General features: G+C 47.5%; 1 protein-coding gene across 2 annotated transcripts in view; it reads right to left on the reverse strand.

Annotated features, from left to right (window-relative positions):
* Positions 1 to 2744: 2744 nt before the first annotated feature.
* Positions 2745 to 21546, reverse strand: part of HUNK (hormonally up-regulated Neu-associated kinase) — a 41694-nt gene continuing 22892 nt past the window's right edge. Inside the window, exons 4-10 of one of the 2 annotated variants that reach the window (XM_056500341.1) lie at positions 18784 to 18919; positions 18432 to 18559; positions 15118 to 15253; positions 12313 to 12481; positions 11743 to 11826; positions 6373 to 6436; positions 2745 to 4346 (exon numbers count right to left, since the gene is read on the reverse strand). In XM_056500341.1, the coding sequence (XP_056356316.1) occupies positions 3703 to 4346; positions 6373 to 6436; positions 11743 to 11826; positions 12313 to 12481; positions 15118 to 15253; positions 18432 to 18559; positions 18784 to 18919 (1361 nt within the window). In that variant the 3' untranslated portion in view covers positions 2745 to 3702. Of the gene's footprint in view, positions 4347 to 6372; positions 6554 to 11742; positions 11827 to 12312; positions 12482 to 15117; positions 15254 to 18431; positions 18560 to 18783; positions 18920 to 21546 lie in introns of both variants that reach the window. The other variant, XM_056500330.1, reaches the window with a different exon arrangement.

The following is a 21546-nucleotide window of genomic DNA, read 5'->3' on the forward strand; positions in this document are numbered from 1 at the left end:
GTGACACCTTTGCACAAGCTGCTGTGTCCTCCTTCCCCACAGAGGAGAAACTGAGAGCATCTCCTGTCTCTGGGGCCAGGAATGGGAAAGGTTGAGCAGCTTTTGCACTGAGGCTTGAGGCAGAGCCATTGCAGATCAGTGCTTGCACAGCTGAAATTTCCCTTGGTGTTCAAACAAAGAGAAAGGCCTTGGGTTTCTGTTTATGAGCTGTCAGAAAAGGTCATGCCTGACAGCACCTGTCACAGATCCCATTCCAGCATCCCTCAGCCTCCTGAAAAACGGCTGAGCCCTCCTGGCTGCTTTCTACCTAAGGGAGTCTGAAATCAGATATTTTCCAGATTTTAGGAGGGTTGGTGACCAGGTAAAGGAAACTCCAGTCAGCTCATTGGGATACACAGCAAACATGGTTCCAAGTCCACACACAGGCAAATTGTCAGGGAGCAGGCAGAGATGGGAGAGAAAAACCTCATTTTATCTAACAGCCATCTTGTGACCTTTCTCTGTTCTGGATTCTGTCCTTTCTGCTCCTAAGAGATACAAGGAATTGGGTTTTTTTTCTCTTGTATAGGTAGAAGAGTGCTCTTCATACAAACATTAATAAATACAAAATTTCTTTTAATTTTAAAACAAGCTTAGCACCTCAGCATTACTCAACAACTATCTTATTTCTTCCCTCCTGGCATCAGCAGGGAGACAGCAGAGATGCTCCTGCAAACTCAAACTCACTCTAGGCTCCATCCCTTTGCTCTTCTGATTGCCTGTGCCTCAGTAGCAGCAAGCATCCCATCCCAGGCTTCCTTTGGGATAAATATTGATGAGTTCTGTGATGCTCCAAGGAAGCCATGTGAGGGATACAGGAGAGAAAATTGACCATTTGTGGCCACAGAGGATGGAAAAATCAGGAAAGAGATGGGCAAAATGCAAACTCCTGCACACAGCACTAGTGCCCCTGAATTTTCTGCTCACTTCTGGATAAGCATGGCCCATATGAGCTTGGGGTGCTACAAGCAATGAAGTTTTTTGGTATTTAGCAGGAGAAGTACAAAGCCCAACACCTTCAGCAACAGCAGCTGATTTCTGCTCTTTCTCACTGAATAAACCCAGCACCTGTTTTTCCAGGCAGAAGAGCCTGAACAAAACCACTTTTAGCACTCTGGATCCTGCCCAGTGATCAGCCAGTTTGCAAAACCCTCCTGTCAGTGTTTCCCTGGGCTCTGCTGGGCTCTGCCTGTGACCAGCAGCTCAGAAAAGCCCCACAGAGGCATTTCCATCTCACACCAGAGCTCAGCACTGCTCTCCCAACACCCAGCCTGAGGTGTAAGGTATTTTCAGCTGTCAAACAGATTCTTGACAGGTTTGGTGCCAGGACTGAGGCAAACACCAGAAAAAGAGCTCAACCTTCCACCAGACCAGGCTGCTCCAAGCCTCATCCAACCTGGCCTTGCAGTTTTTGTCCTGAGCTTATCTTTGCTACACAGTGACCTGGCAAACACTCAGCAGCCTGGGGCAATCTTCTTCAAAGAGTACATATGTTTAATAATGATACCAAATACAGCTTTCTGCCCCTGGAATTTCCACTATGACACTCAGTGGTCCCTTCTGTGGTCTGTACATAGCTACAGACTATTCTGAATCCATGGTTCTGTTTTAGCAGTGTAGTACTCATATATTCTCTATATATATAATAAAAGACTTGCATTTGTTTTCATTCTGATTCTTACACATATTTCCTGTGTTTCCACAAAAAAAACCCAACAAAAACAAACCAACAGAAAACCCAAAACATGTATCTTTCCTGCCTCCCCCAACCTTTTATTGGGTTCCAAATAAACCTGAGTTTGTAATTCAAGTCAGCCTCTGCCATCTGTTTGGGTATGAGAGTCTGATGCACACAAAGGGGGGATTTCAGTGATCCCTGGTTTCAGTGATCCCTGGGTTCAGTGATCTCTAATTTCAGTGATCCCTGATTTTAGTGATCCCTGATTTCAGTGATCCCTGGTTTCAGTGGTCCCTGATTTCAGTGATCCCTGATTTCAGTGGTCCCTGGTTTCAGTGGTCCCTGATTTCAGTGATCTCTAATTTCAGTGATCCCTGGTTTCAGTGATCCTTGGTTTCAGTGGTCCCTGGTTTCAGTGATCCCTGGGTTCAGTGATCCCTGGTTTCAGTGGTCCCTAATTTCAGTGATCCCTGGTTTCAGTGATCCCTGGTTTCAGTGGTCCCTGGTTTCAGTGATCCCTGGTTTCAGTGATCCCTGGTTTCAGTGGTCCCTGGTTTCAGTGGTCCCTGGTTTCAGTGGTCCCTGCCCACTGGCTTGGCAGCACAAACGTGCTCTTAGCATGAAGAGAATGAAAATGCTCTGATGTTTATAAATGAAGGAGTTAAAAAGGCTCCCTGGGATGCACAGGTGCTCTCTACAAACAGAATGCAACACTTCTTGATCTGAAAATGGATAAAATTGCTTGAGGACTGTATTTTCTCATCATATTGGGCTTTCATGTGCATTATTTAACACAACTCCCTCAGAGGTGGGAGTCCTCACTCCACTGAAGGGTCCAAGGTGCACATGGATTCTCCAGTGCCAAACTCCAGTGCTGAGGGGAACAGGCTTTGCTGAGATGCTCTGAACACACAGACATGTACACAGGGGTGGTACAGACCAGAGAAAAGAGCAGTCTTTGTCTTTGGCTCAACCTTCTAATTTATAGGAAAAGGCTGGAGGACAGAAACAGAACAAAAAAAAAATGTTGCCAACCTCTCAGATGTATCATTTACTTAGAAAAACAAAACTGGTATACAGAACATGGTGTCTTTTAAGAAAGTTAATCTTCACTGCTCATAACAATACCCAATTTTTGGTAACCACTACATTACCAACTTGGAGTATAAAAGGGACTTGGTACAAGTTCATGTGTCCTTTATTAGTCTTTTTAATTCACTGCAGTCTCAGAGAAGCCTTCAGGTGTGTCCAATGCTGCCTTGATGTAACAGGGGCTAGTGCAGTGAATTTCCACACGATGCCACTTGTTTTTTAAATAATCACGTTTCCTGTGACATGATTAAATCATCGTTTTCTTTATGAAAAAAAAAAAAAAGAAATTGTATTATTACCTACTTTATGTAATTAACAGTAAATTCTGCTTTGAATTCCAATATTCCCACTTTTTCTGAATTAGACCACTCGTGTCTTCATTGCAGCTTCCACCACCTCCATCTTCCTGGCAGGGCTTGTCAGCAAGCTCACTTTGGCCAGAGCATCTGGGATCCTCCCCCTCCCCTGCCCCAGGAGCAACACCTGCAGCAGCACCCCGTGCTGTGTGGCACAGGCAGGTGGAGCAGGGACAGTCTCACTACAATCCTGGCCCAGCATCCGTGGCAACACTGATTTCCTGCAGGAACCAAACCCTGGGTGCTCGCGGCTCTTCCAGCGGGTGAGAGCAGTGAAAATGCAGATCCACACAGCTCTTGCAGGGTGTTTTACTGTACAGTCAGGTGCCAAAGGTGAGTATTTCTTAACAGCACAAGCAGAGCTCTTTTCTTTCAACTTTAATATGTAGGACAATGCCTCCTTTGCCAGCAAACCTCCCGTTCCCTGTGCTGCACCACGGCGTAGTGACAGCAACGCGCCTGTGGCTTTCCCTTCTTGCTTAAGGGGGGAAAAGGGTGGATCCCAGAGAAGAGCAGTGCAAATCCCAGGCTGTCAGACTAACACTGGCCACTGACAGGCTCTGTGTTGAAGGAAATCTGTGTGGGGCTCATCTGCTGCAGCTGGGGCATCCTGGCCTCCAGGGGCTTTTCGCTCGCCGACTGCATGGTCTGGTTCCTCTTCCGCAGCATCTGTCCGATCCCCATCATGGGGAACCTGCCCCTGCTTTTCACACAGTTTGGGCTGCCCAGGGGGTTGCTGGGGACCAGCTGGGTAGGGGACACTGCCTCCTCCTTTGCTGGATAGGCTTTCTCTTCGTACGTGAAGGAGACCTGGGTGGGGTGGACGGGGGACGAGCTCCCCGGGGGAAAGAGCGGGGACAGTGTCCTTTCACTGGAGCTTTTGTAAGGGAAATTCATTGGGGAGCCTAAAATCCTGTACTGGTGAGAGGGGGAGACCTGGTCTATTTGGTCCTCTCTGTCTACTGACTCGAAGGAGTGCACAATGTTGAGGATGAGAGGGGAGTCCTTGGCCCGGCCGCCGATCCGGGACGGCTCCGGCTGCGGAGACTCCTGCCTCTTGAGGAGCCGGGGGGTCCTGGGGGGTGCCTGCTGGACCTCCAGGTATTCCAGGGAGCTGGAAGTCACACAGCCCATCCTGGGTGCCAGGGGCTCGTGGAAAGGGCTCACGCCACCGCCGGGGTCTGCAAAGCAATGGGAGAGGGAAGCAGAGGAGAACGCTGCAGCTCTGCCCTGCCGGGCAGCAGCACCTCAAACACAGGAACCTGCCAAATGCACCACTCTGGGATACACTCAGAACTCAATTCTCCAATAATAACACCATTGTTTCATGGGGAATTTATCTGCCTTTTTCCTGAGACAGGGACTTGAAAAGAAAAACCACAGCTGTTTGCATTAATTATATCCTTTAATGAGAAATCTCACATTTCTCCTTTCTTAGCACAACTCTGTGTGGCTCTTGCTGGGCCTGTACTCACTGCCACACCTACAGACACAGGGGAGCATAGTGAGTCAATCCCTGACGGCTCTGCTTGCATTTTGGAACAAAATCTGTTCCTGCTTTCACACATGTAAATATGGAGTAGCAGCACTGGCCAGATTCAGGCTGCTACAGTTGGAACAGATTTGCTGCATCAACTTCAGCAAGAACCTTCCTCCAGCAAGGGCTGAAAATAAATGGAACAGTCCTTGCAGAATTTGGCCCAGTCAAACAAAACAGCTCGTGCAGAAGATCTGCTCAGTTCCTACAGAACACTGGCACTGCCTTATGCCAAGCTAAGCACAAGCAAGCACGTTTTGCTGCCTTGATGGAAAGCTGTCCAAGGAACCTGACTGCCAGGTCCCCCTAATTGAATTAACTGGTAGCTATTCCATCAGTTCCCTTGCTCTCAAATCATCTAAAAAGCATCCAAAATAATTTAGCTCTGCCAGCACTCAGCCACAAATCTCATGGGTATTTCTTGTGGAGGGATGCTCTTGTCAGGGGTTGAGACCTGAATGGGTGAACAGGATGAAACTTCACACTTGTCTGGTAAAAAAAGAAGTCCAATCTGACTAATTTCTTTCTAAAACTGGCCAACATTATTCAAGATGTGTCAAAACATAGTCTCCATAAGCAGAGAAATGTTTTAGCTGAGATCTGCATGATTTTCAGGTTTCAGAACAAAAAATCAGGGAGAAACATAGAGAGGGAAAAAATGAACTAGAATTTCTTCCCCTGCTGCCTTCCTCCCAAAAGGAACAGCAGATCTGGGCAAAATGGGCATTTTAGACTTTTTTTTTTTTACATTTTTTCACAGGAACTATGTCCCATTCCTGACCAGCTCTCTGGACTCCTGCCACCTTGCAGCAGAGGTTCCTGTGCTGCCACACAGACACTATTTGGGCAACTTCTTCCACAGTGAGCACAAGAAATAATAAATTATCAAGTCACAACAATGAGCATGAAAGCATCACAAGCCACCACTCTGAATAACCCCCTGACAACACAGTAAGCATTCTCCATCACTGTGCTTCCCCACACCTCTCTGCAGTGAGCTCCCCTCCTTCAGCTCCCTCTTTAAGTGGCTACATCACCTTCCTGCTCCTCAGTGTCTACACCCCATTTTGCTGACTCCCCTCCTCCTCCACTCCTCGTGCCAGCAGTTCTCACCCACCCCTCTCACACTGCCCTTTGTGATTAGAGCTCTGCTCTCCTCTGGCTGTCACATCTTGTCCTCTCCCTGCTCATGATTCCCCCCCTCCTTTGGGCAGTTGCTGAGGTTGGCAGTGCCTCTTTCCCATTGCTCCAGCATCAGCTCCTCCCAGGGACTCCTGGAGGTCAGGGATCCTCCCCTGCTGCTCCCTAGCCCCAGTGGCTGGTAGGAAGGAGCTTGGCTACCAGCTCTGGTTCCTCAGTGATCAGGGGTGGGTGGTGATGCTTTCAAAACACCAGCATGAGTGAGGATGGTTTTGAGTGTGTGAGATGTGAGCAGGGGAAGAACTGCCCTTTTTACAGCACTGCAGGAATCCTGCCCAACACAGACAGTGAGGACTCCTGCCTGCTGAGCACACCATGGTTTCCTCAGGGCAGCTCACTCCAGATGTGCTGGCATTATCCAGACAGGGAATGCAGGCCTGGAGTCTGCTCACAAACACACAGCAGGCTCAGGAACAGCACAGCACAGCACACAGGCACACCCAGACCCCCACTGGCCTCTCCCCACTGACCTTTCTCCAGACCCCCAGCCTTGGTGACTTTCCGGTCCTTCAGCAGAGCCTTGGTGTTCTGGATCTGTGAGATAAGACAGGAAGAAGGCTGTCTATATGAAACTGGACTTTTCTCAGTTTTCTTTGGGAGCTGACGGTGAAGAATCTCCCCTTTCTTTTCTTGCTCTTTGAGTTTTTTGTCCTTTAGGTTGTAAAACAAACAAGAACAATTTGGTTTACTCAAGGGAAGTTTCAGTGACCCCCAGACCTACAAGGTGGGTTAAGTACTTTGTATTTACAAGGAACTTATTCTGACTGCTCAGAGAAACCAAATCCTCTGATCAGTTTGCCATGATTTCATGGCTCCCATCTGCTCTGGCATTCAGGCAGTGTGAAAACTGGTTTTGGAAAACTAAAGGAAAGGGAAAGCTTTCCTTTTGGAGAAAGCAGATAAAGGTTTGTGTTCCTCCACACCTGAAATGCCCTACATGAGCACCAAAAAAAGTCCTTGATTTCTCTTTACTCCACTCCCTCTGAGATTTAAAATGGTGAGTTGCAAAGTTTTAAAGAAGTCTAAAGCCTCTGAGTCATTTATCTTCTGTCCAGACAAGACCTGGAGGAATACAGCCCTTGCTTTTACAGCATCTCTGCAACTGCACAGGCCATGGAGGGGGAGAAAATCATTGAGCCATCCCTCCCCTGAGCCCTAACTCCTGGCCAAGATGGGGAAGGTGGGATTGCAAGAATAAGATAGGCTTGATCTCCAGTGAAGACAGAGGAAAAACAGAACCTGGGAGCAGGACTCTGAAGAGGAAGCCAGTTTTCAAAGCACTGTTTTACAGTGAAAATTCACTGCATCTTCTTTCAGTCACTGGATTCAGCAAACTGCTCAACACCCTTTACCTGCCACTGACTTCTAGGGGAGCCCAAAGTCTTATTTCACATTAAAAAGCATGTTGTGGTGGTTTGGGGTTGTGTTTGTGGCCATAGTTCTTATCTAAGCAACATGTTTTGCTACATCTGATTAATAGGTCACTGCAAATACAAGTACTTTTTTAAAAGTGAAGCAAAGTTCCTTCCCCCAATTATGTGCTGTGTTTTGTCTGGTAATTATGCAGTGCCACTCTTGATTTTCTTTTGCAAGCTCTCAAAGTAAAGCACATAAAAACGTGAGAGAGGAAAAGAGAGATGCAGAAGACAACCTGGATTCTCCTGGGCCACTAAACAGCTCTGGAAGCAAGACAGACACAGGAGAGGCAAAAATCTGGAGTGAGATGAACACTGCCAGCTCAGATGGAGCCAGGCTCCCTGCACAGATGGTGTCTGGGCACTGCTGGACTCTGCAACCTTTCAGGAGTTACAGAGCTGGAAAGAAGACCTCCAGTGGCTCACAAAGCAATGTTTTTAGTGTTAATACCGACATGGTTAGGTGGGTGACTTGGGAGATGAACCTGAGATGCTGTGAGCTCCTCACCTCAGCCTCCCTTCATGCAGGTGGCCTTTGCCCCCATCTGTGGGGGTGGTTTTGTGGTTGGACGGTGGCTGGACAGACTCAGGAGCTCTCTATTTTCTGTTTTTTAGGTTTATAGTTTATTATGAAGGTGTGGGTGTAAGAGAGAGTGCAGAGCATGGAGAGTAAGAGATAAGAGCAAGGGGGTGAAAGCAAGAGCAATTTTCTGTTTACAATACAATAAATATTCTTCTATGATGAATATTCTAATTTCCATTAACTAATTTAATACAATATACTAATTTCTTAATATTTGCATGCAACTTATAGAAACTACTAAATTACCATGTTTTATGGCTTTCTTATTTGTAACCCTTATTTTCAGACCTTTTTTGCCAGGCTTGGGACAGGATGTTTGTTGGTTCTTTGGCATTTGGTATCATCTGAACAAAGGAAGAAGCCTCAAACCTTAACATGGCTGTTTTCAGCATCTATGTCAAAGTGTGCCAACATTTCTATTTTATCTCTTGTTTCAGAACTACTTGCCAGGCACTGATAAGATTTTTCTATTCCCTCCCCAACACCCATCCATCCCTTATCCCCTCCCATTCCTCTCCCCCTGGCTAGCTGCAGCTGGCTGACCCTTCCACAGGCACAAAGGAGCTCCTCAGGGACCTGAACACCTCTGTCCACCCCCAGAGGTGCTGTCCATGCCATGCTGGGACAAGCAGGGAGCATCAGGCACTGCCTGGGTGGGTACAGCCCCTCCTGGTGAGCCCCAAGTGCCAACAGCAGCAAAAACAGCAGCAGCAACACTGCCACTAATACTGCTGTGGGAATATCACCCTGCCACAGCAGCCAGGGGAAGCTGTACAGCTAATTCTGAGCCCCCACACTGGTTTTCCTCCCATGGCTCTGAAACTCTGCTGTGCAGAGAGTCTTCAGCAGAGCCCAGGCTCCCCCCAGGCTCTTTTTATAAAGGTACTTGTGAGGGTGAGACTAAGTGGTGACTACAATAAGCCCACAGGAGCCAATGCAGATTGTTAGGAGCAGTTTTGGCCAGGTGAGGAGGGATCTGTGTGCTGGCTGCTGCAGCCTCTGCCTGCCTGCAGGACGTTCCAGGGCTGCAGTATTTTTAGCCTGATGCTGCACGAGCCAAGCTGCAGCTCCTCACCTGCCAAATGCTCCTGCCTTTGCCCTCTCCCTGCTGGTTCATTCTCTCAGCCACAGCAGCACACAATTAAACACCCCTGGCACAGGAAATTCACATTTCCTGTGCTGGCAATTAATTACTTCAGGCTGGATGAACACTGCAAATTGCCTTAGGAGAGTTTCTAAAACTAAGGTTGCTCCTTAATGACCATGGTTTGGAGAGGCTCAGGACCAAAGTCCTGAACTCCCAAGGTGCCAGGCACTCATATTTGAACAGGGAAGGAAGATTTCCTCCAGGGGAGTTACACAAATCCCCTCTGCACTGCAGAGTGCTCGGCTGTGTCCCTCTGTCCCTCCATGCAGGAGCTGTACCAGCATGTTGTACTTGAATAGGTTGGGAATTACATCATCTTCTGCTATTTCCTGTCCTGACCTTGACCCTCAAACCTACTCTTGGTCCCAGCAATGGATTTGAAAGGCAGATAAAGGGTATTTGCCTTGGCTATGTCTGGCATGGTGATAGGACAAGGACACCAGTTTATAAAAATTGCAAATTCCACATCTGAGCCCACTAGCTCCCCTGGATTCCCTCATCCTGAGACCCCTTCCACACATAAAGAGATGGAGAGAGCCAGGGGCTCCTGCCTGCCTCCCTGTCCCTGCAGTGACACCAGCCTGGAAACCCCACAGCAGCTGGAGAGGAGGGGCAGGACATGACCACTGCCCTTGTGCCCCTGCCTGCCCCTCCTGGCAGCCTCTCCTGAAGCCAAATCTTTATTTCCCGTGGCTGGAGAGAGGGGGGAGGGATTCCAGGTCTGCTGAAGCTGGAGCTGACCATCCTCCCCCTTATTCCCATGGCAACCTGCAGCTCTGCTCGGCTGCACTGCCTGCCTGGGGACCAGTGGCTCCCAACTCCTGCTCTGGAAATGGTGGGGAGGCATCAGGGGATTCCTCTCCAGCTCATGAACCTTCCTGAGCCCACAGAGCCCCTTCCCACTGAGCTGGACACTGCCAGGGCTGTGTTCCACCCATGGGGAGGCATTTTAGGAGAGATGTCAGCCTTAGCTACAAACAGCAGCAGCATCCCAGGGTGTGCATTCATTCACCCCTGTGTGCTGCTTCTCCTGTCCTGCTACAGTAAAACAAACATAATCCCCTACAGCTAGTGACAGAAAACATTGCAGAACCAGAGAATGGGTTGAAAAGGAGCTCAGAGCCCATCTCCACCCTCCCCTAGCCCAACCTGGCCTGCCCTTCCACACTCTGTGCCCATGCAGCAGAAGAACAGATTGTTACAACATTGTTATTATTATTATTATTATTACTATTATTATTATTATTATTATTATTATTATTATTATTATTATTATTATTGCTATTGTTATTATTATTATTATTATTGCTATTGTTATTATTATTATTATTATTGTTATTATTGCAGTGTCTGCACAGTGAGTGCATCCTGGTAAGTATTTCAAGAAGGACATGACCCTTCATGCTCTAAATAGCCACCCTGGGACTAACTCTGAGTGCAGGAGAGGCTTTGGAGGGAGCTCCTCTCCCTAAGCAAGCCCACAAACCCAGCTGGGCATAGCCTGGCACTGCTGTGAGGCTGCAGCTTTGCCCAGGGAAGGGAGCTGGCCTTGCTCAGCCTCCCCTGCATGGCAGCAGAGACTGTGAGCTGCTCCCTGGAGAATGCAGAGCCCCAGAGAGCAGTGGCTCTGTCACTGCCCAGGGCAGTGACACCAGCAGCTGGTCCAGACAGAACCAAGAAGCTCCAAGCAGGATCTGAAGCATTCAACTCCCAGTACCTGCCCCTGCTTCCAGGGAATGCTGCCCTGCAACAGCTTGAGTAGGCTGTGAGAGCTTTGTGAAAGATCATATTCATTGAGTCTATCAAGTAAGACAGCTTTGAGTTATTCAAGAATAAATTCTTTGCCCTGATATTTCCATCTGGCTTGCAGTTCAGCTTGTCTTGCAAGCAGCCCCTACAATAAACAAAACCAGCCACGACACAAATCTGCCCCTGCAATTAGATCATCAATCCAGTGCTGAGGAGCAGCTTTGGGAACAGGCAGACTCCTCAAGAATGCTGCTCTTTGTGTTGGCAGGGAAGACTTGCACAGCTCATATTACTCCTGTAATTTCAGTGCTTGGCAAGGAATCAGCCAGGGAAGAAAAATCCAGCCATGATTTAATACAAAATACCTTCTCTGCTTGCAGGCAAGAAGGCTGGAGACCAACAGAGCAAAAGGTTAAATCTTTTGTGTGCCCAAGGGAAATCCTTCATGATGCAGCAGGCTGATCCCACATCACTTCTGCTAAGGAGCAGAGAAAATTGACTTTGAAGAGTGCTGTGCTGATACAGCTCCTGGCAGCCAAGCAGGACTGGCCCAGGGCACCAGGAGAGTCACCCTGGCTGTCACTCTGTCCTACAGCACCAAGGTCTCCAGGCTCAGAGCCTCAAGAACACTCAGTTTTCATCTTTTTATAGCACCAGCAACTTGCACCCCAGAATGAAGCTATGTAGCCCCCCCTGTTTGCATCATTTTGCCAAACAGAGATTTATAGACATTTAATTTCTTTAAAAACCACCTTTCTGTTTCCTCTCTAGGGGGTTACTATTTGTTTCTTTGGAAAGAAATAAAGGGAGTTATTTGTCCTGCACAGGCAAGACCACAGGTCCTTTTCTCCACAGGTCCCAAACCCATCACTTTAATCACAATCACCAAGGATGCTCAAATTCAATCTGCTTTCAAAGCACCTCAACAAGCTTTGGTGAGCTTTACCTCATAGGAGTCTTTATTTGCCTTGTATTTTTCTATCTGGTATAGCTGGTTCTTGTGGCAAATACTGTCCTGGCCTTCAGCCTTCTGTGGAGAGAAAAGCACAGAAGAACAAAATATGTAAGATAATTAGAGAAAACTAATGTTTAATTACTGCTTAATGTTCTGTACCCACTACTGGCATTCAGCAGGGGAGCATCACCTTACAGAGACGATGGATTTGGTCCATTACAATTTAAATATCATTGGTGGCATCATCACTAATGTGGAAAGGACCGAGGGAAGGAAAACAACTAAGATGTTGTCAAATTGGAAGGCCCAAGGATTGTGTAGAGCTTTCAGCTGAGTTTTCACTTAAAAGCTAAATAATTTTAAGAGCTCTTAAGCTTCTTCTTGATATCCTGACTTATTAAACTGTGTTATTGTTACTCCAAACTACACAAATCTCTCAGCCCAGGGATACAGCACGTCACAGGGGAGGACCCCTGGGACACTCTGTGATTCTGTGAGGTGAAATGGCAGCAGGGCAGGCCAGGGGAGCCCCTGTGTGCCTGGCCATGCAGCAGTGCTCACCCTGAGGCTGGCCAGGTAGCGCTCCAGCTTCTTGTTGAGCAGGAAGTAGATGGCCAGGGTGTGGCTGGCCCTGTTGGACAGCACGGTGTTGATGACATCGCTGTTCTTGTAGCCCAGCTTCTCAGTCATGTGCAGCAGCACGCTCTGGCTCAGGTCCTCCAGGTGGATCCTGCACAGGGAGAGCCACAGCAGGATGGCAGGGCTGCCCTCTCCGTGGCACAGCACCAAGAGGCAGCCCCAAGGGCTCAGGAACTGGGGGGATCCTTCCCTTCTGCAGGGAAAGGACAGAACCTGGCAGCTGGATGAACAGGACTCTGCCACTGTGCCCATCCCTGGTGGGAAATGCCACCGTGATGCTCAGGCCATTTGCTACCCTACACCTGGAAATCACCAAATGAGCTGGTTTTGAAGGAAAAGAGGTTAAAATCCAACCCAGATCTGGCTCTCTGAAAATCCCCCTTTCCTGTAATCAACAGCACTGTTCTGAGTTCACCCCTTTACCTGCTGCACAGTATCCAGGCACTAATTAGCCAGGGAATTAATTTCCTGCTGGAGAAAGAGGATGTACTGGATTATTCCTGCAGCTCAGAATGGCAATGCTGCTGTTACCCCCCTGTCACAAGTACAAGCCATGTTTATGTCTCTCTCCTCTATAAAGCCTGGAACAGCCTCAGCCAAGGCTGAGGGAAAAGCAGCACAGAGGTCTTGTGGAAATGCCAAAGCACTGGCTCAGTCTGAGTTAAAACCAGATTTTTCCAAAGAACTCTGCTCCTATTTAGACCTCTAAATGGGCTGGCCAGCTTCCCAGAGGTACCCATCCATCCCCAGAGAAATGCTGGGTTCCAGCTGTTTCTGGAGGATATTCTTCACTCCTAGCACCAAGTCTAATATCAGAGGGATCTTATTTTGCAAGATTCCCCCTTCCAAGGGATCCCTCCCCACCTTTCCCACTCCTGTCCCAGCTCTGACAGGCAGGACTCAGACAAGATGTCAAACACAGTCTGGGAAATCTCAAATAACTCATTCCCTTTGTTCCTTGTGCTTATGAACACTGTTCTGCCCCTAAGGAATGCTTGGGGTTGGGTCTTTTTTCCACAAGTTCAAAAGCAAGACTTATCTTGGCCACTGCACATTGAGACATCTGGGCAGCAAAAGAAATTCAAGCAATTTTGACTTGAAGTGCTCAGCAAAACGGGAAATTTTTGCTTGCCTTCAGGGAATCTCTTTAACAAAAGCAAGCCTGCAAAAAGCTTGGGAAAATATTCTCCTGAAAATGCAGCTTCTGCTGTTCTCCCACCTTATCTCCATGCTCCCCCCTTCCTACCAGGCTCCTGTCTTGGGAACAATGGATGTTATCCCCAGAGTAGTGGAAGGGCACTGCAAGAACATAACACAACTCCTTCTATGTCAGCTAAGAGAGGAATTGATTATTTGCAATTTCAGCAGTGGCTTTTTCACACACTATTTCACCCACTTTATCTGTATCTGCACACTAAGGAAAAACTGGAGGAGTTCCATGGAAGCTGGCTCTAGTGGCACTTTCTGGGACAAGCCCAAAAGGAGCCAGGACATGCCCTTAAATATTTAAAACTTTGCAGATTATTCTCTTTATAAAGCTCCAGTATGACAGAGCCTAGGTAGGTAAAGCCTGGGATATCAAACAATGAAACAAAAGTAATATTAATTTTAATCCATCCATCCATCCATCCATCCATCCATCCATCCATCCATCCATCCATCCATCCATGCTCAGGTCAGGGAATGGCACAGTCACAGCTTCTCCAAAGTGCTGCCCCTGGAAGGGAAATGTCTGCAGCTAAACTGGGGCACCTGCACCCCCTGTCAAGGCACCACATCTGGTTCCTGGCAACTGAAGGAGGGGAAGTTATGATCTTCCCTCAGGGACTCTCCTTTTAGCCAAGCCAGGACAGAAATTCTGCAGCACTATTGAGTTTTAAGCACCAAAATCAGGTTTTAAGGTGCTGTCTGTGCCTCAGTGCTGCTTGGCCTTTGAGCCAGTGAATCCTGCAGGTGCTGGGAGGTGTAGGAGACACAGCTGGAGGGCTTTGATACAGGAAGGAGGTTTTATCTGATCAAATCCAGACATGTAATTCCAAGTGAGCTGCCTGAGGCTTCATTTACAGTCACTGGAGAGGAACTGGTATCTCCAGGGCACAAAGTCATCCGAAGGCAGAATCAGAGAGAAGTCTGATGAATCTCATGTAAAAAGTGCCCTTATTTCTCTCCACTGACTGCAGCTCCACACAGTTTGAAGTCAAGCAAGGTTATTTCTAACCCAACTGGACCATGAGTATCTTCCCTTTTTCCTTTTTCCCTGGCTGATGTTTGACTGACGGTGAGATTTGTTCTCTGCCTGCTTTCTGTCACGTGTTCAGCAGGGTGCAGGGTGCAACAACCCACAAAGCAGGACCATTAAACTCTGACCTTTCTCACATGGTTTGCATATTCCCTTAACCCACAGCACCTCACAAACAGGCAGAGGCTCTCCTGGAGAAGGAGCTTGGCTTTGTCTGGCCAAGGAGGAGGAGATCAGAACTGCCTGTCACACCTCCCCATTCCCAAGCCTGCAGCAAATTCACCAGAAGGTCTGCACCCCAGCCCACCCTGCAAATAATGCACTGTAATTGCAGCTTCCAGTTGAAGGCATTGCTCTTGGCCACTTCAATCAAAGGGCCAATCTCAATAATCTTTATTTTGGGCTCCCAGGATCTGTCACACCAGTGGAACTGGAACGCCAAAGCAATGCACAGGCTCCCTGGCAGGGTCTCTCCTCCCCTGCTGTACCTGTTGGGGTAGGTGACATTGGGGGGTGCTCTCCCAGGGTAGTTCTCGTTGAGCCAGCGGTTTGCCAGGGCTTGCTGGATGTTTGGTCTCTTGGCAGGGTCTGGCTCCAGCAGAGAGCGCAGGAAGGTGATGGCAGCTGTGGAGAAAGCCCAAACAACAGCTCTGTCATCTGCTTCAGGACTTGCACAGCAGGTGTGTGGCCTGAACAAGAGCACACTAAAAAGGAACATTCTCCTTCCTGTCTGCTCCAATGTCCTTGAGAAAATGATCAGGGATTAGTAACTAAAACAAACAGTGATTTACAGTCACAGTGATTTATAGAGTTATAAAGGAGAGGGGGAAAGTGCTTTTTGTCTCACAGCTCATTTGGGGTTTTGGAGCAGGTGAGCCAACATTTAACTCCCACATGAGGGCAAGAGGCTGGAGCCAGGTCAGAGACAAATCACTGTGCTCAAAGTAGGAGGAGATGGACCAGGGGTGAGTGCAGGGCAGGGAAGGGATGCAGACCTTGGAAGGAAGACACAGCAAATTGGGCTCACTTTGACATAATAAGGATAAATTCTCTGGCTTCCATCCAACCTACCATCAGCTGCAGAAGGCTTTAGCCAAATTAAAAGAGTACAGCAAAATTAACAGGCTTTGCTTGTTCTGAACCTTCAACTTTCAAGGATTCAACCATTCCTCCCGAGTTTCTTGCAAAAACACTCAGTTTTTAAGTCATGTGCTTCTTACATGATCAGGAGCAAAGAAATCAAGTGATGTGCCTGAAATCTCATAAGCAAAACCCCTCTGAGCTGGGTCTAGGTCTGGTTCATTATTCCTCCAATTATCAAGGCTAGATTTCACAGCTCCTACATGCAATTTAAGGAGAATAAAACAGTGGGATGGGACAGGATGGGCTGGTGCACCAGGGGAGTGTGGAGGATGAGGGAGGGTTTCTCCCTAAATAAATCAGCGTTAGACCCAACAGGTGCCAACTCCCAACAACCTGAGCTCAATGTGCAATATCCTGCAAAAATCAGGTTTCAGCTGGAGAGAGGGCCGTGTCAAGAAGCTTACATGTGCAGCAGAGACTTATTACACTGTATTTACCAGCTCAGCCAGGCATTTTCCTAATCTCTCTCTTCACAAACCAGTGATTTATGTGAGATGTTTTACTTGCATATTCTGCAGTATTTTTTGTTCTTCTCCTGCAGCAGCCATGTTGCAGGAGCAGCAGGAAGAGCCTACATCCAAGTTCCCAAACTCTCAGCTGCTCTCAGTGTGCCTGGTGTGCCCTTTCCTCACCCCCACTACAGCAAACAACAAACCCTTGTTCTCCCATTTAATCCCCTCTCGCTCCAGTGCTTCCCCCGTGTCTGTGTGAGAAACCTCCCACATCTGGCTCAGAGCCAGGGCAATCCCTCTCCCCAAACCCACACTCCCTCCTTCATCACCACCATGATCTCCAGATCACCCAACCTCCCCTTAAAAACTCTACTTCTCCACCCCACCCTCACCAAAAGGCAAAATAATTAAACAAAGCTCGTAAAGTGCCACAGATCAACAGATTCAGGATGGGAGAAACAAATCCTGGAGTGAAGATTCCCCCCTGGAAGCTCCCAGAGCTGGGTAACAGAGAGCAGCAACAGCACCCTGGCTGATTTGAGCTGGGATGGCACGAAGATTTTCCAGCTAAGCCACACAGCTGTGGACAGCAAAATTATTTCCCCAGGGAGCAAACACGAGGGAAAAGGAATATATGCAAGGTGAACACCAACTTCCTGAGCACCTGACCTCTGCTCACTAAAATCAATAACCAGATAGCTGCTGCTCAAGAGGCTTAATGAGAAACAGGTCCCTGAGTGGGAAAATCAAACACCAACTCCAAAACGTCCCTGTTCTGCTGCCCAGGTTGTTTCAGGTGCTCACCTGCATTTTAGGTCACACAAGTGAAGTGTTTTCCTGCTCAGTGATAAGACTGGCTACCTGCATTATGGGGCTGTGTGTTCAGTAACCAGGAAATTAAATATTGAAAGACAATGTGCTGGACACGTAAAACAGACTCCTGTAAAAATTCTCAACTTTGTAGATAAATCTAAGGAAATGACGACCTGGCTACAATAAAAGGTCCATAAACCCAAGGAGTTAAGGAGCACCACAATTCCCAGAGCAGAGTTTCTGCCCAGTGACCCAAAGCCAGGAATAAGTGTCACCCTAAATCACACTGTGCCATGTCACTGAGCTCACAAGGGTCAGGCACTGATGGGCACCTCTGTGCAAAGGTTAACATGGTTAAATCTAGTCCATTAATTTGCCATCATCTCTGCAAGCCCAGGCTGCTGGAGCTCTCACAGGATAAACAAAATCCTGCCTTCCCTGGGGACCACAGTGTCAATGAGCTGCAGCTGCTAGAGACAGAAAACCTGATCTCCACTGTTAGGTGGCAGGATGGATGAAGCAGCAAAACAAAGCCTGTCAAAAGCAGGGTTATCTTTTCTGCTGCTCAGGGCCTGGCCTTCTGCAGGGTGGAAGGTGGAACCCTAAATCTGCACCTGGAGAATTCACCTTGTGACTCACCTCCCCAGGGTTTCCATTTACACCCTCTAACAAGGGCTTCCATCCCCTCTTTGTATTTGCAATCTTTTAATTTTATCAAAAGCCCTTTGCAAGCAGGCTGCCAGGGAAGGAGACAGAAGCTCTCCATGGACAACAAATCTGGCAGAAAAAAATAAAAGCCAGCTACCAAACAGAGCTTGTTCCAAATGCTGACAGTGGCCTTGCTGCAAGCTGAAAAGTGATTCTGTTGCCTAGTGACATGGCTCTGAAGCAGGAATTAATATTTCTAATACTAATACATCAACTATTTTGCATTTTGTGAGCACACAAAGGTTATCTCAGGTAACTGTCCCAAAATAACTCTCTGAGTGCATGTCATTATTCCATAATAAATGGGAGGTCATTTGAGGCAGTTTATCACTCAACCCCAGTCATGATAACACCCAGGAATCTGTTATTCCAAAATAATCTGTTCATCCATCCTTATCCTCTGCCTGAATCTTCTGGATGTGCAAAATTGACCAACTGCTCTACAAAAGCAATTCCACAGAATTTCACAGATTTGCTCCTTCTCTCATATTCAGCACAACTTGGTGCTTCTCCAGAAGCCAAAGCAAAAGGAATTCTGCTACATCAACCCCTGCAGGTCTTTCAGAGGCCAAAATGGAAAAAGGAACTTTTCCCAATTAGCACAACACATCAGGAGCATGGCTCACAATCCATAATTCCATGGAACAGCTCTGCCCCACTGGATCCCAACATTCCCCCTGGATTACCTGAGGAGAGCTGGGTGGGAAAGGGGTTCATTTCTTTGTCCACCATCTTTTGGTATAAGGCTCTCAGGCTGAATGGCTCCACAGTAAAGGGCAAAGTTCCAGTCAGCATGGCATACATGTTCACCCCACTGAAAGAAAACAGGCAGAAAAAGAAACCCAAACGATCAGGAACAAGGAAAATTGAGGTTTTGGAGACTGTACTTCATCTTTAATGCCTGACAGCTACTACAGGGTTGATGCCCCATCTCTGAGAACATTTCAGGTCAGGCTGAAAGGGGCTCTGAGCCACCTGATGCAGCTGAGATGTCCCTGCTCTTTGCATTTCCAATTATGAACTCCAAAAGGAACTCACATGGACCAAACGTCTATTTTGGGACCGTATTTCTTCCTTGCCAGAAGTTCAGGGGCTGCATATGCTGGGCTCCCACACTGGGTGCTGAAGGGATCAGAATAACCCAAGATTCCTGCACAGTTGCTCAATCCAAAGTCTGTGAAAGGCACAGAGACAGAGTTATGAAAGACAGACACAGTCAAACTGTGCTAGAGCACAAGTTAAAAAGAAAGAACATTTTTTTCCCAAAGCTAAGCAATGAACTCCCTAAGGAGAAAAAAACAACTCATCCACATGCAAAAATTTTATGCAATTTGGTTCTACGAGGTGCTAAATAACCAGAGGTTTCCATAAACAGTGAGAAAAGCCTTAGAACAAAAAATTGCCTCCCAAAATTTCCCTCCTGTCTGCTTCAGTGCAGGTGTGATTGCAGGCTGAGATGGGCTTAGGGAACAACAAATCCCATTTATTAAGAGCTGGACTCATTGATCCTTGTGGATCCTCTCCAACTCAGAATATTCTGTGAATCTCTGCAAACCATCCCTACTAAGAACATCTGATTAATTCCTCAATAACCTCTCTCAGTCATTAATTTGTGGCTCTTTTCCTCACCTGCACACTCATTTGCACTGGACTTGCAGTGCTGACCTGTCCTTTAGCTCTCACTCTGCTGAAAATCAAATCTGGATGAAATTTGAGGAGGTCTTCAGGGTATTAGAAGCACCCTGACAGGCCAGACACATAATAAGCCTCCTTCCCTCACTAAACCAGGCAAAGATATAAAAATGCTTACAAAAAAAATGCAATTATCACAGGGACTGGAAGACAGGAATCACCATCTTCCACAGCTAAAGAGGCTCACTGGGGCTTTCCTGGAGAACACTGTCAAAACTGGAGGGAGAATCAAGATGATTTCCCTGCCTCTGATGGAAAACAATTATCTCTGGACACTGCTTAATCATCCCTGGAGCTTTCACTAATACTGCACAGGATCCATTAACTTAATTAACGTGCTCATTAGCTGTGGCCTGAGATGAGTTCTGTCAACTGTAAAATACTTCTAAAAACTCCCAGAAATAATATCTCCACGCAGTATTATTCCTGGCCTTACCCTGCTGTGTCACACCAGCTCCAAATTACTTGACTGTCATGTTCTACAGTCACAGGATACAAGGGCTGTACTCTGTGCTGGTGCCAATCAGCATCCCTTCATCAGTATCAATGCAGGGATACTCTACAAGAGGTTTTCATTCTCTTATTTGCTTCAGTTGTCAACCCTTTATTCACTTCAGCTCATTCATTCAGCTGCTATGCCTTTTCTGCCCTGTTGAAATGCAGAATGTGTGCAAATAGAGGCACGCTGGGGACAGGGATGTCATAGCCATGGAAATGAGAATATTGCTGTTAACACTGTGTCAGCACATCTGATGACAGTGTGATTTTTATTATTTTTACAAGGATGCACTGCTGATCTTGACGAGGACAGTGTGACCACCAGCACTGATAACCTCCCTGCCCCTGCCTGTCTCTCCCTTTCAAGAAGCCCAGCAAAATACACAATTCAGATCAAAGGCCACACTTGGTATCCTCAAGTAAATATTTCCAATGGGAGCTGCACCACCCCCACTGCTCGTGCTGCTGCCTCCAGGGACTCCACAGCAAGCTCTGGATGCACAGCTACCCCTGGGGCTCTGCCAGCCAGAGCAAAGAAAAGGCTGCCAAACAGCAGCCCCTGGACCAGCAGGACCAGCAGAGCCCAGCAGGACCAGCAGAGCCCAGCAGAGCCCAGCAGAGCCCTGCAGAGCCCAGCAGAGCTGGGTGTCCCTGCAGAGCTGGGTGTCCCTGCAGGATGCCAAGAACTTTGTGTGGCCTGTGAGTGGCTTTATCAGACACCAACCCCATGGGCTGGTGGACAAGGAGTGAATGACTTCCAACAGTTCCAAGCCTGATGCTCTTCAATTTGATTAACAGACTGCTAAGAGTAATTCCTCTCAAGGGGAATTTTTCCAAGGGGAATATCTGAGAGCAGGTTCTAAAGCACCTTGGTAGCCAAAGGGAGGAACAAGTCCAAGGTGCCCCTGAGCAGCTGAGGGCTCAAGGCATCCAGGTCTCACAAGCAGTGACTTCAATGTCACATTTTCCATCTTCATTTCACCTTCTGTTCCTCCTTTCACAGCTATTACCAGAGCCACATTTTTGTTTTTATTAGCTACTCCTGTGTTGACTGCTGTACAAATCATGGAGACCAAGCTCTCACCCCACAGCAGGTAACATGAGATGGTTTTGTAGCTCCAAGTCCTGAAAAGCAGCACTTTAATTCCTCAAAACATGTTCTTCACTCCTGAAGAACCTTCCTGGGAAGGACTATGTGATGACACAATGATCATTTCTAGTAAGGCAGGCTACACAAAACACTGCAACCTTTCTTTTGCTACAACACCCCAGTTGGGTGGTGGGATTTAATTGCTTTGTTTTAGCATACACACTGCCTGCAATCTGCTCTGCTTAAACATCAGGCTGCAGACCTGAGGACAATTTATGGAGGCTGTGGAAGATCAAACTGTCTCTTTTCTCTGTTCTTCCCACACCACCCACTGCGAGGAGACCTTTCCACACAGCAGAATCAAACACAACCACAGGAACAGCCCTGGAGCCATTTTTTTTTTTTTTTTGGCACTGAGTTTTAATTGTACATGTATCACCTGGGAAGGTCTTGGTCTGGATGTCAAACACCCAACAACAGGGAAGTTATGTGAGCTGTTTAAATCCATCAGATGTTGGTGC

Source organism: Oenanthe melanoleuca, chromosome 1 (assembly GCF_029582105.1).
Source record: "Oenanthe melanoleuca isolate GR-GAL-2019-014 chromosome 1, OMel1.0, whole genome shotgun sequence".
NCBI lineage: Eukaryota > Metazoa > Chordata > Aves > Passeriformes > Muscicapidae > Oenanthe > Oenanthe melanoleuca.